Source organism: Aptenodytes patagonicus, chromosome 11 (genome assembly GCF_965638725.1).
Source record: "Aptenodytes patagonicus chromosome 11, bAptPat1.pri.cur, whole genome shotgun sequence".
NCBI lineage: Eukaryota > Metazoa > Chordata > Aves > Sphenisciformes > Spheniscidae > Aptenodytes > Aptenodytes patagonicus.
Window position 1 is genome coordinate 5,362,586 of NC_134959.1, and position 16,155 is coordinate 5,378,740.

Sequence of the window (16,155 nt, forward strand, 5' to 3'; positions counted from 1 at the left end):
GGTAACATACACTCTAAGTGCACAAAAAAAACCCCAGTGGTTCTCACCAGAACTTGTTGCATTTCACAGTGAACCAGAAGTGAAGCCAGCTCTATATCTTCACTATAGCCGTTCTTGAGAGGAACTGACCTAAAACCTAGCGGGGGAGGAACATATACAAAGGACAATTAGAGTCAAGGCAAAGGGTTATCTGCAGTCACAAAAATGGTGCATACAGTCCTGAGGGCTAACAGATTCTTCATTGCTCAAATGCTCTGCTGCCAAGAGCAGGCTTTGCTATGACAATTACAGGGAAGCAAAAGGCAAGAATGGCAAAATTGAGAAACACGTGATTTCACATGCTCTTGAAAACTAAAGCCAGAAGCAGAGGAAAGGAGAAAACTTACTCTACGTACATCCACATCTAAGATAATAAACAAAACAAATGCACTGACACTAAAACAGAAAAAGAGCCTTCCCAGATTTTAGTCAGAGCACATAACCCTGTTGCTGAAATGGAGTATGTGGTAAAGACAGTGCAAATTATTCTACATAATGCTTTCCTATCTTAATTTTTAAAAAGGAATTTCAAGAGGGTGAGAGGATTATTTTAAATACATACAGGCTACACAGCCAGTATCATAATAAACAATGGATTAAAGGAACTCAGATCAAAAGAGCACTTGTCCTTTGGCACATTGTAGCTGCTACTGAGAGCAAAGTCACAATACAACAATGCTGAACAGCATCCTTCTGACTTAGCCCCTTATTATACCCACTGATCTTACCTGATTTGATTCCTTTGATGGGAAAAGTGGCGTGTGCTAAGAAATTGGGATCACTGAACATATCCTCCTCATAAACAACAAAGCGCAGAAACGCTAGATTTGGATCATAAATTTCAAATTTCACTTGCTCTGGACAAGGTGCCCAAACTGGATTAAGGCCATTGTCATCTGTAAGGAAAAGGAAACATTTGCAGTATGAAGCAGTAATTTCACTTCATTCACATATGGGTATGTATCCCAGGACATTTTCTGGGGCTACAAAGGCCCAAAAATCCTATTTACCATCTGCCTCCTGTTGTAACCTTGCTTCAGAAGGTTTGTATTTGTTTATTTGGGGCAGGGGATAGGAGGAAACTTGGCAGGGATGGAAATCCATGAAGAAAAACTATTATTTGTATTTAAACACATAAAACCTCCTTGGACATGTATTTGTAAAAAAAAACTAATTCATTGCTCATATTCATGAGCCTCATGCTCCGTATCAGAGTAAAAGCATGAAAAGCACTCGGAAGGCTAATGTACAATGGCCCAACTCTTACAGTCATTTATAGAACACCAAGTAATTTGGTATGTGTGACACAGCCAGGAAGTTTGCCCTCTAAAGTCTTGGTCACTTCCCACAATACAGTAAAACCATAATCCTCGTCTCTCAAGTACTGAAGAGCCACAATGCACATTCTGCTCCTGATTCTGTGTTTATTTTCCACTGGTATCAGTGGTTTGGATAATTAGGAGCAAAGCCTCTTGTCTTCTAGAGGAAAACTGCTGCATCCAGAAATATTAAACGGTGAAATATTAAGTGGCTGAGATATTGTCCCATTTCAGGGCACTTAAATAAAGCTCGTGTACACACAAACACACATGCACACACACACAAACACACATCCATTATCCAAAACTCAGCAGGAGTGAGCTTTGATCAAACTTCTATTGCATTGCAAGCCCTACATACCCAAGCTGTCTCCAAGGGGATGCTAGTCTTAGAACCCGAGTTTATTTAAACACAGTCTGGAACTCACAGTAGTAACTCCCCATTTTGGGCCAGACTTTTGGGAACTGACTAGCACTCTTGGAGGCACTGTCAAGACAGCAATTTTTTAAAATATGCAAATACACAAACATGCATATGCAAAAACATAACTGCAACTTTTTTTGGTTTGTTTTACACAAACTGCAACTGTACTTTTTTTTCTAAATTTGATATACATTGAAGTTTCTCAAATTAACCGGCCCTGAGGCAAGCAAGACAATAATATCGTATGACTCATCAGTCCAGAGCAACAGTTAACTTATTCCTCCCTATATCAGTTGCTGGCCAATTACAGACAACATAAATTCATGGTCATCCTCTACTCACTTTATTTAAGTGCACTGGAAGTATAACCATATCCCTACAACACAGAAAACTGCAGATACTCACTCACAACTGTTGTCTTGAATTTGTTGTTATCATATTCAGCCCCACAAATTTCTACCTCTACAAAGGGACAAGCGATGCTTCTACCAGGTTTAGGGAGATGACGAGCACCTAAAACCTGCAAAAGCAACTGTAAATTATAACCACCTCCAAAGGAAACTTGGCATCATTATTTCTGTACAGAAGGTAGCCTACAGAACTAGAGGGAGGGAAAAAAATCCCGAAGAACATGCAAAAATACACACTCCCTCTCTTGAATATGTTTGCATGTATTAAACATACTATCTGTGCCACCAATAATAATATCTTCCATTGTTTGGGTAACCCAATGATTTTCATTGTAAGATACTGTAGGTGACATTCATTACAGACAGTGTGCAGTTCCAGAACAGGCCTCTAACGTAAGTTTTGTTATCTTTCCTCAGTCTTTATTACATATCTATTTTAAGACATTCCTGCTTTACATCCACAGCCCCTGTTTACCTCTTCTCTAAACTGTAGTGAAAAGCAGTTATGTGTTTCTTCTTTCTCAGAAAACATATTTTTAAAGGACATCTCTTACTGTAGAGCAACTGAGAACAGAAACAAGTTCAATTCCTGTTTGGTACCAGAAGACAACATGGCGTAATTTTCAAATAATAAACACGTCTCCATGAAAAATGAGAATGACACTGATTAAGTCACAGTGTACTAAATATGATGAAGGGGGGAATCAGCTTATTATTTTTTCGGCTTAGTTTCTATAGTTCATTATAAATATCTTTCTTCCACACTGGAAATCTCTGAACTAGTTAGTCTGCTGCTAACGAATTTGCAATAGGACCCTTCTATTGAGAAGTCATTAGATTGGAAATGCAAGTTAGTTCATTTGGAATTTTTATTAGCAATTATATAAAATTATCCCAGGATTGTGTTTTCAGTCCTATAGCATGTGCTTCATTAGCGTGATAAAGATATATATTTCTTTTCAGGAACCAGTGGAATTAGTTTTATTCTCAAACACACTGACATTTAAAAACAGTATTTTGACAATCTGTCAGATCTTGCTCTGAAACATAATAGTTTTATTTTTATAGATATTTATGACTTGTAAAAAACATAATTTACAAAAGAGATTTACCCTCACTGTCATAATCATCTGCAATTTCCTCTTCGAGTCATTTGGCATTGGGTCATATTCTTCATTTCGCATGCTTTCCGGCTGCAGAACATAGCCAGTGCGTCCATTAAGTGAAAACAAGGCATGGTTCAACTGCATGTATTTATCTAGGGAGAGAGTTAAAGAGTTGTAACAGAAGATTCCCATTTGAATAAAGCTAAGAAAGTACCAGACTAATGGCTCCTCTGTAATTTTTTCTGGTCACCACTTTATCAGAAAGAGCTGGAAAGGTAAGTTGGAAGGCTCGGTTCCCTTCAGTAACTGAACCTGACAGGCCATTTCTCACCAATTTTAATCCCAATAAATCCATCTCCATTCACAATTTTTTTTCCTATCAACATGTCATAAGCTAGCTAGCCCTTACCAGAAAGTGGAGTACAGCCTTCCCTGTGGCTGTACAACTATTCATTCACCTGAAACTTGCTGTAAATATCTCTGCTCGCTTATCACAAAGAGATCAAGGTGAAATAAACCTTTGAGACTTCGGGGCTAGTTAGGCTCAGAGACAGGGCTTTTGGAGACTGATTTTTGGGGACCAGCTCTATCAGGCCATCCACATGTTCAAAACCAAACTTCAGTTATTGCACATCCCTTCTTGCTGGGAAGTACAAATAAACAGGACAGCCACAGTGACTAGAATGGCAGAGGGGCCAGAAAGGGGCTTGTTTATGGTGAAATGGAAGGTGAATTAGATCCTTTTTTAAAGAGAATATTACCTGCAGTTTGGAAGTTAAGAGCCACCATCTGGGAGCCGCAAAGCCAGAGGCGAAATGGGTCATAGTTGGATGAGTCAACTCTCTGTCCTTTAGGATAGACACGTGTCAGTCCCTTGAGGTTGTATTTCAACAACTCAACTGGCTTTTGCTTAACAATGTTCTCTGCCTTGGTTTCCACAAAAGAACGGATTTCTTTGAAATCAGGATTTTCTACACAGGGTAGTGAGGAAAAAGAGTGGTTACTAAAGGAAGAAAGAAGTCGACATTTATACTGCATTTCTGCTAACACTTTGTTTTACTTTGCTTTTGCTTTGTCCTTTAATGCAGTAATTGGCACAGTTTTCATGCAGACACAGCAAACTGGTTGAGCATCAAGTCTGAAAGTTAAAATTGCCTGCTTGCCACATGCTTTGCAGCAGGGCAGATAAGAGTCTATAGTCATGTTCTCAACTCATCATTGCTAATCATGTACTTCTGACCACTATAACACATATTTAAATGAGACATCTTTTCCTGGGTTTAAACGGGGACAAGAAAGGGTGAGCCAGGGTTAGCCAATGCCTCAAACAATGACTATAATTATAATGCCTTAACCACACTGACAGCTTATTAAAAACGTTTGCAAAGAAACTTAAAGAAAAATGGCACATTTGCTGGCTTCTCCAGCAGTAATGACAAAAAACTGGAATAAGAAGTACATATTTCAGTGTCAGATTCCACACCCGCACTTACACAGACCCCAGTTCTCATTTATATTATGAAACCATATACCATTCCAATAGCTTACATAAATGGCAAACAGGTTCTTACAGTAAAATTATATAATGCATGGCAAATCCATTTTGAAGGTTTTTACAAACAAATCACAAGTGTTCAGCCAGTTTTTCATCTCAAAAAAGTCAGTTGACACATAACTAGTGAGCTTCCCCATGAAAGACAAATACAAGAGGGTGTCTCCAGTTAACTAGTTAGAAATTTGTGACAGTTTTTTTGTTACAGTTGAATAGCATCAAGTTCCCTAGTGTACAATTTCAAAGTGCCACTGAAAATTGCATGGGTGAGGCAGAATTTTGTTTTCCAGCAGAGAAAGGATAGATTTTATCTTCCCTTCTAAAATTTCAACTAACACCTGTAAAGATAGTAAAAAGGGTAAAATTCCGATGTAATATTAAAGGAAATACCTAAATTGTCCTTGGTTTTGCTTGTTGGCTTGCAGTAGATTACCAGATCAGATAATTCAATAGCAATCAATTGATTCTTTTCCCAGTATTTCCTCCTGTTCTCCTGTAAAACGTAACAAAGTTTTAGATTACAGATACACTGAGTATTATGGTACAGTAACTCCAGGGTATACTCTAATGAAATTACAAAGTTGACGCATTCTTTGTTGCCCAGATTCCTATCTGATACTTTAGACACTTGCATAGATGTAATGTACTTTAAGACCCAATTCAGAGAACAGGTTAACCAAGCGGTTTTGGGTTTTAGTTGGGGGTGTGTTTTTTGGGGGGAGTTGTTGTGTTGTTTTGGGTTTTGTTTAAGCAAGTGTTTAGTGCTTCCCTGATCAGTTCTACTCAGAATCCTGGCAACAATTTTTTTTTCTTTTAATGTGGCTCTACTCATTAGTTACATTCTCAACTCTATACCTCATATAAATGCAAATGTATGCAAGAAAAATGCAAAGGGTAGTGAAGTGTCTATTTATTTACAATCCTGAGCAGGACTTAAGTCTTGTTATTAACTCCCAAACAGCTAAATTCAAACCCTATGAGCATCATTCCTGTAGTTTTCTATTTACGCACCAAACCAATAATGTTATGTATGGAAAATCATATGCAATCTTGTTGTTATCATCAGTAATAAACGCACTATCTACTTCTGTGTTTGCAAGACCTGCTCTGTGGAAGCTGAGCAACGGTCCCTGCAATCAGATTGGGAACTACTGAAATCAGAAAGACTTGTCCTGAGTAGAGACATTTGGGCTGGAGGCTCTTCAGACATAAGAAGCAATTACAAGATAAAACATGTTAGAAGAGTCCCATGCTGAACAGCAGTTAGCTTTGGTACAAGAGGTTATGAAGCAGCAGCAATTAGGAAGTCTTCCAAAAGAATTCCCTCAACAAGACAAACTGAAGAGGAATGAAAATCAGAGCTAGGGAGCCATGGCTTTCCAGAATGTTTCACTGAACCAGCGATTATACATTGAAGACTAAGTAAAGCAAAGAGGAATATGGCGTTTAGACTTGGAAATATCCTTGGGAAAAAGCTGTACAAACCTCATTGTACTTAGTGATCCATCACAGTTTCCTAGACATTGCTCAACAGTAATCAGAGCTCCAAATAGCAAAGGACCACTTCTAGATGCCATGAGCTCAGCTTTAGACATAACCCTCTAGTGATAACCAAGCAGGAAAGCTAGCAATGAACAACCGTTCCTAGGAGCATGGCAAGTGTTAGTATTAAACAGAGATGGCAAGATACGTGATGCTTAGTTTTACTTTTTGTGTATAATGGACACAGCCCAAAAATAAACTCATAAGACACCTGTACCGTATTGTAGCACAGTGTTGACTCACTATGCTTCTTCCTTCCCCAAAATTCAGCCTGTTAACTGTGCTGGCAAAAAGGAGCTTTCCTCATCTTTTTCCCCTCCCCATGCAGCAGTCTACCACGTGAACTTTGCAGAGGCCACACTGTGAGAAAAGCCTCCTGACTGACAGAAATGAGTTTTAAAGCATCTTTTAACACAGACTGTTTAATACTTCTCTAACTGTACAGAGGGAGAAAAAGCTGCCAAGCTCCTGAAGAGCCACTGATGTACCATAAAAAGCATTCCATTTAGGGACACTTCTTCTAGGTCATGTTTCTCTTTTTCTCATTTTTATTTCTAAATGAAAGCCTGGCATAAGAACTGTATCTCTCCTCCCCCAACAATAGGTCAACAGCTCCTGTTGCTTCTTCCCTTGCTGAATTTGCAGTCCTCTGCTTGAGACACCAACTTGCCTGCTATAAATAGGATTATGATGACCCTCAGAGCATTATCACTCCAGATGACAGATAAACAGCATGAGCCAACATGATACTGAAACATATTTTCCATCATTCATATCACCCACTTAACAATAAAAAGTGAATAAAAGCAACAAAGAAAAGAGTATACTTAAGCATAGTCATTGTAAGGGCTTTTTGGTCATGTCAAAGACTTCTTAAATACTAGAAAAGATGACAGGGAGGTAAATCAATACATCAGAACAGGAAAAGCAAGTCCTGAAGAATGTCTAAGCGGCAGTACTTGTAGAGGGACGTAGAAGCTAAACTTAGGCAGAAGCCTTTAATCTTTACGCAAGGATTTGGAAATACTGCTATTGAAGATCTGGTAAATCCAGAATGTGCCTATTAGTTACGAATAAGTAAAGTATTAGCTAAACAATTCCCTATCACTGCCACTGCATTCACTGGAAAGCAGAGGTAGTAAACAGGATTAAGAAGAGTTTAGGCAAAGGCAGCTCACATTTCACATATACTCACTAGTGGATTCACAACTCTGAACAGAACAGTCTGATATCTGAGTTTCTTCTGTTTAATACTACGATTGAACCAGTGTAACCAGATGTAAAATGGTAATGATATCTACTTTGTACTATTAAGCACACTTCTCCACTGAGATGTAGGGTGCAACACAGACAGTACTCTGCTGAAAAACTCCTGTTAACATAAATTTACATAAAATACTAATTTATGTAGTATTCCCAAAGAGTTTAGGGAACAAGATTCACAGTATCAATAAAATGAACAGACAAACAGCAATACGCAAGAGAGCAAAGGACCAGGCGTTAGCAAGGTTTAGCAGTGTACAGCAGCTAAAGACAAATCCTACTGTAAATTTATAGCACTACATTATAAAAAAGAAAAAATGGGTAGATTTTTATCAATACCTCTTCTGTAGTTTTCCAAGTGATTTCACGGATACTTTGGTACCATTCAAAGAGTTCTTCTACTTTATCAGTTGCAAACTCAATACATGGATCTTCTGGATTCTTAGGTTCCAGAATGAAGACAAAAGACTTTCTGTGTTTCCCTTGGGGCATTTTCACTGTTAGGCAACACAGTAGCAAAAAATTCATACTAAAATTCAACAGTTGTTCTTCTAAGCTGTCATTGTTGATTTATTGCAACAGTTAGTATCATAAAGTTTCATCATATTAATTGTATTAGTTATATTAATACAAGCAGGTGTTTTGTTTTGGTTTTTAGGGTTTTTTTAAAAACCTTCCCTGCTAAACATAAAAGAGTCTACTCAACACAGAAAGCTCAGGACTACACATGTAAGCATCAGAAAATACATACCAACATTGTATGTATTGAGTACCAGTATGCCACGACATAGAGAGCCTAATGGATTGTCCTCGATAATCTGAAAAACATGAGTAAAATCTGACCCTAAATCTTGAGTGAATATGCACAGGACATTAACAGATAATAAACACGCACCATTAAATCTAGCCTCAGTTTCACTGAAAGCATGCCGACTATAATGTTTAAAAGCCTGTTTCCATATCAAGAATTTCTCATTTTGAGAAACACATGAGATTCTCTATAGTGAGAGTAGTCAAAATGAGGAGTGCAGCTTCTGTCCTGACACAACTGCTCATTTTTCAAGTCTGTTTAAAGCTGCCATGACCAGGGCGGGAAATCTAGTACACGTGTTTTCCTCCAAAGACTCCTGGCAAATCATTGGAAGAGCTTCAGAACAACAAAAGAATTAAACGCTTCATTTTTAAAACTCAAAAATGTCAAAATGCTTACTATGGATTTTTGTTTTCTTTTGTTGAAGAGATCTTTGTCCAAGACTCTGGACTAGATTTTTAGACACTTTTGACAAACAGTATAGGGTTAGTTATGCATAAAAACTTAATAACGGAGTGTGAAATGGCTAGTAAGATGTGTTTGGACACATAGTTTTCCTATTTGCAAATATGGAGGCAGTAATTATACAGACAAACTAGTTAAAAGTTTCAGGCACATAATTGTTTAGCCAAATTATCTGAAAAATCTAAACTGGTATGATTTTCATTAGCAGGAAATCATTATAATCTCCTAAAATGCCACCATATCAGCTATCTCCTTAAGTAGTTTTCTATGAGGGATGTCCTGACAAAGACATTCAGCAGCAGAGAACAGTGAAGAATGCATTCATTTCTCTATACTGTGTTCTCTCAAGCACAGCATGCAGAGTCATAATTCTATAAACCAGAATTCCACTTCCAGTAGGTAGCATCTTCTATGGAAACGTAGTGGACAAACTTTAACCCTCACCTGGCTTTCAAGCTCTGCAGAGTTATCAGATGACAGGTCTTCAACATAATTAGATGGAAAATAGTGTTGGACTTTTTCTCCGTAATCCCCCTTCCACCTGAATTTAAAAAGAAAAGTATATATAGAGGAAAAAATAGTTAAAGAGCTTCAATAGGCCATTAATGAAGCCATAATCTTCAAGAAATTGGTCATTAATACCCCATACTAGCTTGTCTAGCTGGCTATCACCGAAATATAAGTGATGAAGTAGCTAAAAGCTCTAACAAAGTGATCGTTAACTGTAGTAACAGATGATTTCAGAGGGATTACAGTTACTGTAAACTGCAATTAATGACTTAAGAGGCTTTTTCCCCCTCCAGTACTAAAAATATTATTATGGGGTTGATTACCCTGCAGAAACTACAGGGAAACATTAGATTCCCAAGCTTTCCAAGCAATTTACAAGCCAGCTACGAAAGAAAACCTCTTATGAAAGGAGACTGTACAGATAACTAAAAAAGGTGGGTTTGATTCCTGCAAAGTACTTAGCAGAGCAAGGAAAGAAACAGAGCAGTGACGACAATGGTAATAGATGCGTGACTTCCCAGAATACACAAGTGTTCGGGAAGGATGAACATAGTAAAGGAAAAATACTGGACACACTGGGCTATGGAAGTTCTGCAGGCTGAGGTTATTGCTGTAGGATAGAAAAATGGAAAAGACATGAAAGGAGACTTGAGGATGAGGGGGTTGGGCTTGGTTTTTTTTAAATACACTGGCATTAAGATTTATAAGGCCACAGTTAATAAGCAGCCATCAGACAACAGGCAAAGTTTTTAAAAACTACTACCCAAAGCTCAATTTTTTCCTCCATCTAGTAAGTCACCAGAAGTTCTCCTATGAGGAATCTTTGTCCTTACCAGCCTCCAGTTTCCTTTGTGACATTATGAATTAAAGCTCCTCGAGAGAAGCTCAATTCATCGCTTCTTTTGGCTCTGTAGTCATACAAGGCTTTCACTGTTCTCTGAGGCTTTAAGAGAAACAGAGCAAAGGGGTCATCTAGGGGGACGGGTCATAAAATAATCAATAATACAATCTTTAAAAAAAAAAAAAAAAAAGGAGGGGGGGATTGGATCCCTTTTTTTGTTATGAAGCTTAGAAAACATAATACTAAAGTTCCAGAGTGACATCTATTGGTGGAAGCAAATGATGCTACTTAACTGCTATTCTTCAATTATCAGCTTGGAAAAAAGAAAAAGAAAAAAAGAATCTTTCTTTTATGGGTGCTGCAACATAATTACTGTAGGAAAAAAAAAGAAAGAAAAAAAAAAAGAAAACCACACAGTGAAATATCAGTCCTCTATCTTCATTACATGTACTCATACGCAGTTGGAGTTAAAGCCTACAAAGCCTCCACCTCAAAACCACATCAGCTATCCCGCTGGTCACGTTTCCTTTAGGAAGACATCCAGTTTTAGCAGGACAAGCAATTTCTCTATCTTGAATTTACTACCCAAACTCTTCAGCAGCAATGCAAATTCATTGGCAAAAAAGACTAAAAAGAATTACAGCTACAAAATTTACAAGCAGGTGAACTTTTATGAGAATTTACAAGTAGGCAGGCCCTAACAAGAGTTAGAGATAAGTAGATGTTTGCTGTGCCACTTGTTTTTATAACATTATGTACATATCTTAAAAGACGACAAATTTTAATAACTCATTAGTAAACCAAAGACACCATTTTTATATAGAAAGCACATAAATAAACTCTGCACCTATTTGTGCATGCAGGCCGTGTTTGCTAACGGAACTGCGACAATTTTGTGCACAGACAAGTAACTGCTCATAAACACAGACCTGCACAGACATGCACACTTGGGGTTTACATATTGCACTTTCTTTCCATGAAGATTTGGCCTTCTCAAATTTAATCTTCTCGTAAGTTATTTAATTTGGGGGCATACCTGCATAAGCATGCATGCCAAATCAAATCACTTCCACAGACTCAATAGCAAAAAGAGCCCAAATTCCCAGTATAGATGAATCAATACAGGATTTGCACACAAGAAAACGTGTGGGTACAAATTTTAAAGAGATGCTAGAAAAAATTCACACCCTTTAAATTTCTGCTGTCCAGTCCCCCATAAATCAAGCAGCCTAATGCTTTCAATTATCCTTTTCATTACTGCTAACAGGAAATCAACAAACAAGTCTCATAATATTCAGAAGTCTACAGTAAGTGTGAGTATCTCTCTTTAAGCATACCACTGTAGGGGTGATTTCACTGGGTTCCACATACATCTTGACATCATAGAGGGAGTTAATATCTTTTTCCTAAAAACAGGAAGAAGGAAAAAAAACTAATGAAGTTACAGGAATCAAAAATTGTAAAAGTACTTAATGTTAATAGAAAATTCATTGCTGAAACCACCCTTCTGACAATACACAGGCAACCAGAAGAGGAGGGAAGCCAGACACCTATGTTATGCTCATTTTTATAGTTGAACATAGCTGAACATGAGTTTGTTATTTAACCTGTCTATGCCTCAGTTTAATGAGCAGTAAAACACAATGAAACAGCAATACCTCACAAAGGTATCTCTTAACCAGTCAAATAGCTTTAAGATTGTAGGTACCCTTCTATGTGCAACCAGGGAAGACGATACCTACAGTTGATTTCTGTGTTACAGTACTTTAGTTTCAGTATTGGTTTCACTATTAGATAAAAATTCTAAAACAATATACACAGTCATATTTTTCATTTTATTCTCTCCTTGTGTTCCCATTTGGACCCAGTCCTAGGATACAGAACCTTAGCTATAGACAACATTATAAAAAATCTTGAGATCTAAAATCTTTTCACACTCTTAGTCTCCCCAGAAGAAACAAAAAAACCAGACTTTGATTTCCTCAAACATGACAGATGTGTTTTTTCTGCAGCTTCTAACAGACATATATTTGAAAACAGAAGACAGCACCTCAGGCTTTTCAAAAGCCAGCTACCTCGGCAAAGCTCTCTCCTCATGGAACACATCCATCCAGAAAGTAGGCCTCTATCCTCAGCTAATTATCCAGGCCCCTAGTTTAGTCAATGGACAGAGATAAATATCTCTTGGGCAGATTTCCTCATGCTTATCTCAAAGAGTGAGTCTTCAGAGGTACCTCTCACTTTTTACCACAGAAGGCAGTTGGACACCATCCCTGAGATGGCTCCAGTGCGGTGAAGCGAATACCACTGCCCGTCCAGAACAAAAGGCACAGCAGAATATTTTGGTTTTTCTGAAATGCTTAGCAATTGGCATCTGCACAATCACTTTAAGATCTCTGCCCACTCCAGCAACAGAAGACAGGGCCAACTGCAGGCGAGACTATTATCAAAAACTTGTTTTAGCAGAGCAATGATCCCCTACTTCACAGGGCAGCTTTTCTAATGAAATCATGAGGAAGGCAAGAGTTGACCTGTAATCAAAGATGAAGCTCTTTCCTTCACATATCTCAAAACCTTTGTGAGAAAAGTCAGTATAACCATCTCAATTTCACAGATAAGAAAACTACCTGCTTAACCTCCCCCAAAGGTCATCTACCACAGCCAAGAACCAAAACCAGCACACCCAGGTCTAGATCTGGGACTCCATCCGCTACAGCAACTGGCACTCATACAAAGACCATCACTTACCGTGCTGTAGCGCTCCAGAAGCTCCTCAGTCACTGGGTAACGCAATTTCATTTTCCTGTACAGCGGATGCTTCTCATAGTACGTTACCAACTCCACTAAACTCTCAAAATAGGCCGAAGTTCCAAGCACAAAATGGCGACCTTCTTGCTGAATTCGGAAGTGCTTCACCTTCCCCTCCGCTCTGTGAAACAATTGCAGGTGCTGTAAAAGGTATCGGTACTTGCAGTGAGAGCACCAGTGCTGTAAACTGGACCAAAACTGCTTTGTGCGTCTTAATCACATGAAATAATTTCTCCCTCTTCCAAAGCCTCTTTTATTCAAACTGAATTCCAGTTGCTTGATTAAATTCACAAAAAGACATTCTCACTTTTCTACAACGTACAGGGCCTTGGGACAAATCCATGTTTTTGCTTAGATTAAATTTCCCTATTTTTTTCCCCTACAGATAGGTATTGTGTCATCTTCATACTAACACAAATGTCTCTGATCAGACTGGGATTCTCTCTGGAATCTGATGATGATGATCTGCTGCTGTCCCTAAGTGATAGACACACTCCCCTCAAAACGACTAGCTGTCTCTTCCCTATAATCATTTTGATAACTACAAGAATCAATTTTGAAAGGAAAAAAAAAAAAAAAATCTCTTGTGCTTGAACACAAGGTTCATGCTTGCACTGGTAACAGTAAAACCGTACACTGACAACCATTCCACCCACAGAAGACCCCTGCATCCTTTTCAAGCTGCTGAAGTTGTGGTACTTCTTGTTTTCCCCACTGTGAAATGGTTTTATTGAGATGCTGCAGCTCAAGTTACTTCAATATCAACCTTGGTAACAGCAGAAAGCTTCAAACCAAAGTACAGAAGGAACTGGGGAATTCTGGACATCTTCAATACACAGTAAGGCATGTAAATAAGAGGAAAACAAATACTTGTTTTTCCAAAGCAATTTTATATGTTGCAGAAATATGCATTTTCAGAGAAACGCAATCTGATTTGAAGGCACAATGAAGAACACCACAATTCTATACATTTTATTAATGTTGTTGCAAGAACCACAGTTTCAAAAATATTTTCCCTGGCAAGAAAAGCCGACAATTTCATTTTGACATTTCATTTTGGTCAGTTATATGACAGGGTAGGATTTCTAGGGACCTAGAATCACTGCTGAACCAGCACCAAAGAAAACTTCAAAATAATACCCTGTAGTAAGGAGTGTCAAGGAAGTGAAGAAGGGCCATGCACAGTTCTGCATGGGAAGAAAGGGACAGTCAGTGCCCAAATATTCTTGGGCATAAAGGTTTATTCCAGTCACAAATTAACTCTTGTACACATTGTCATACGTGGACCTGCTGCTCAAATCAACCATGCTAATTACTCAAAGTTTGAAAGCAAGAATTTTATGACTCTAAAAAGACCACAGTATTTTTTAAATAAGAAAAAACAGAACATTGTTGGACTACTAGGTAATGTAGTCATATCTGTCTTTTCTTACCTGAAAGTCATGGCAAATGAATCAGGCTCATCTCTCTTTCTAATCAGAAAGGCTCCATCTCGAGGAATTCGCATCAGCATGTCCTCTGCCTCTCCACGACTCAAGTTGCTATAGTACCAACTACAACAGTTAAAAATCAAAATGGACAAAGGATTACAAAGCTTGTCAAATGTCATTCAGTAAGAATAACAGGCAGTGTTATTAACAATAGTTTCAAACATTACAAAAAAAATTATGCATTAGATTTTCCCCATCTTGCCACCTATGACAGCAGCTCATTACGAAACACTGTAACACAGCAGCTTATTTTGGATGAAAGCATCAAGAATATATCAGAATACCTTGTCTGTCTGAAATCAAAAAACATAAATCTGCATTTCTTCCTGAAACAAAGGCACTGGATCCTGCTTTTAGTCTGCCATTCAGTTTTCAGCAGTTTATTCAGTTTTGACATAGTAGATTTAAGGAAAAGCCCAAACACAGACAAAAGAAAAACACCAGGAATTTGAATTCTTTTATTCAGAGCTTGATTTTATCTTTCACTGTAGGGATGGACCTATCTTGGACCTAATGTGCCATCAGTGAAGCTGTGGCCTCTTGTACTGGCAGTACATCTCCACCTTATACAGAAAGGCAGGAAAGCCTAACCCTTAAACTCTACCCTCCCCTCTCACTAGCTTCCAAAGTTATCTACGGGTGGTCAGTGACTCCTAGACCCTGAGGGGGGGAGGGACACACAAAAAAAGAAGTTTAAAGTCACAGATCAATATTTCACATGCAAAGCAGATTTACTTTTTCCTCACTGCAAAGAAAACAGAACAAAGGGCAGTGATTACAGTGTTCTGCCAGCAAACAAGAGCAAGCTCGGCCCAGGATCTACATCAGGCAAATACCAGCTGGATATAAACACCAAGCTATACTACTTCCTATCAGCATGGGCTGAAGTCAGCCTAATCAACTCTGACAGGGGTGAGGTGGAGGGCGGGATTAGGAAAACGTAACTGTTTGGGCTCACTGCCCCAGTAATAGAGTTTCCAGATGGCACAGACCATGACCACTTAGTTGCCAGACCACAGTCAACTACTAAATAGCTAATCCAACCCACTGGGTGTTGTAAAACACTGAGCAGAGAAAGAAGGAATTGGCACACTTCCACAGCATTACAGTTCTCACTGATTTTCCTAGTTGCTGCTAGTAAATTGGTTTCCCAGTGACTGCTCTCTGTTGTACCAGGTTCTCACAAAGTCAGTGATCTTACTCAGCATCTTTCAGGGAAGCCTATTCCTATGACATCCGCGGACAAGCAACACCCAGGTGTGCTCCTCTGAATCCAGGGAATTTTCTATGCAAAAATCTGAGACCATCTAAAAAAATGCAAAGGACACTGACATAACAATGCTGGTGCTTGCCTTCTGCTGTACGTACTCTTTAGTCTCATGAGGGCTGGGATTAGGCACAGCATCAGTCAGACGCAGCTCAAATTCAGCACATCGCAAGTGGGCCTCCTTGTAGTGTTGAATGAGATCATAGATGCTATCAAAAGTGAGGTTGTCTGTCAGGTAGTATTTCACAGTGTCCCCATCACTTGAAGAACGGATCCGGCAGTGCTGGACTCTACCTGACCTCCTGAAG

The 16,155-nt window shown here is 38.6% G+C and overlaps 1 protein-coding gene across 2 annotated transcripts in view; it reads right to left on the reverse strand.

Moving 5' to 3' along the window:
* PLCG2 (phospholipase C gamma 2) overlaps window positions 1-16,155 on the reverse strand; it is a 71,302-nt gene that overhangs the window by 11,696 nt on the left and 43,451 nt on the right. For both annotated transcript variants that reach the window (XM_076349054.1, XM_076349053.1), the window contains exons 18-31: window positions 15,949-16,149; window positions 14,524-14,643; window positions 13,031-13,211; window positions 11,620-11,688; window positions 10,275-10,384; window positions 9,376-9,472; window positions 8,407-8,473; window positions 7,995-8,152; window positions 5,241-5,343; window positions 4,060-4,269; window positions 3,305-3,450; window positions 2,188-2,302; window positions 768-935; window positions 48-136 (exon numbers count right to left, since the gene is read on the reverse strand). In XM_076349054.1, the coding sequence (XP_076205169.1) occupies window positions 48-136; window positions 768-935; window positions 2,188-2,302; window positions 3,305-3,450; window positions 4,060-4,269; window positions 5,241-5,343; window positions 7,995-8,152; window positions 8,407-8,473; window positions 9,376-9,472; window positions 10,275-10,384; window positions 11,620-11,688; window positions 13,031-13,211; window positions 14,524-14,643; window positions 15,949-16,149 (1,834 nt within the window). The remainder of the gene's footprint in view (window positions 1-47; window positions 137-767; window positions 936-2,187; window positions 2,303-3,304; window positions 3,451-4,059; window positions 4,270-5,240; window positions 5,344-7,994; window positions 8,153-8,406; window positions 8,474-9,375; window positions 9,473-10,274; window positions 10,385-11,619; window positions 11,689-13,030; window positions 13,212-14,523; window positions 14,644-15,948; window positions 16,150-16,155) is intronic.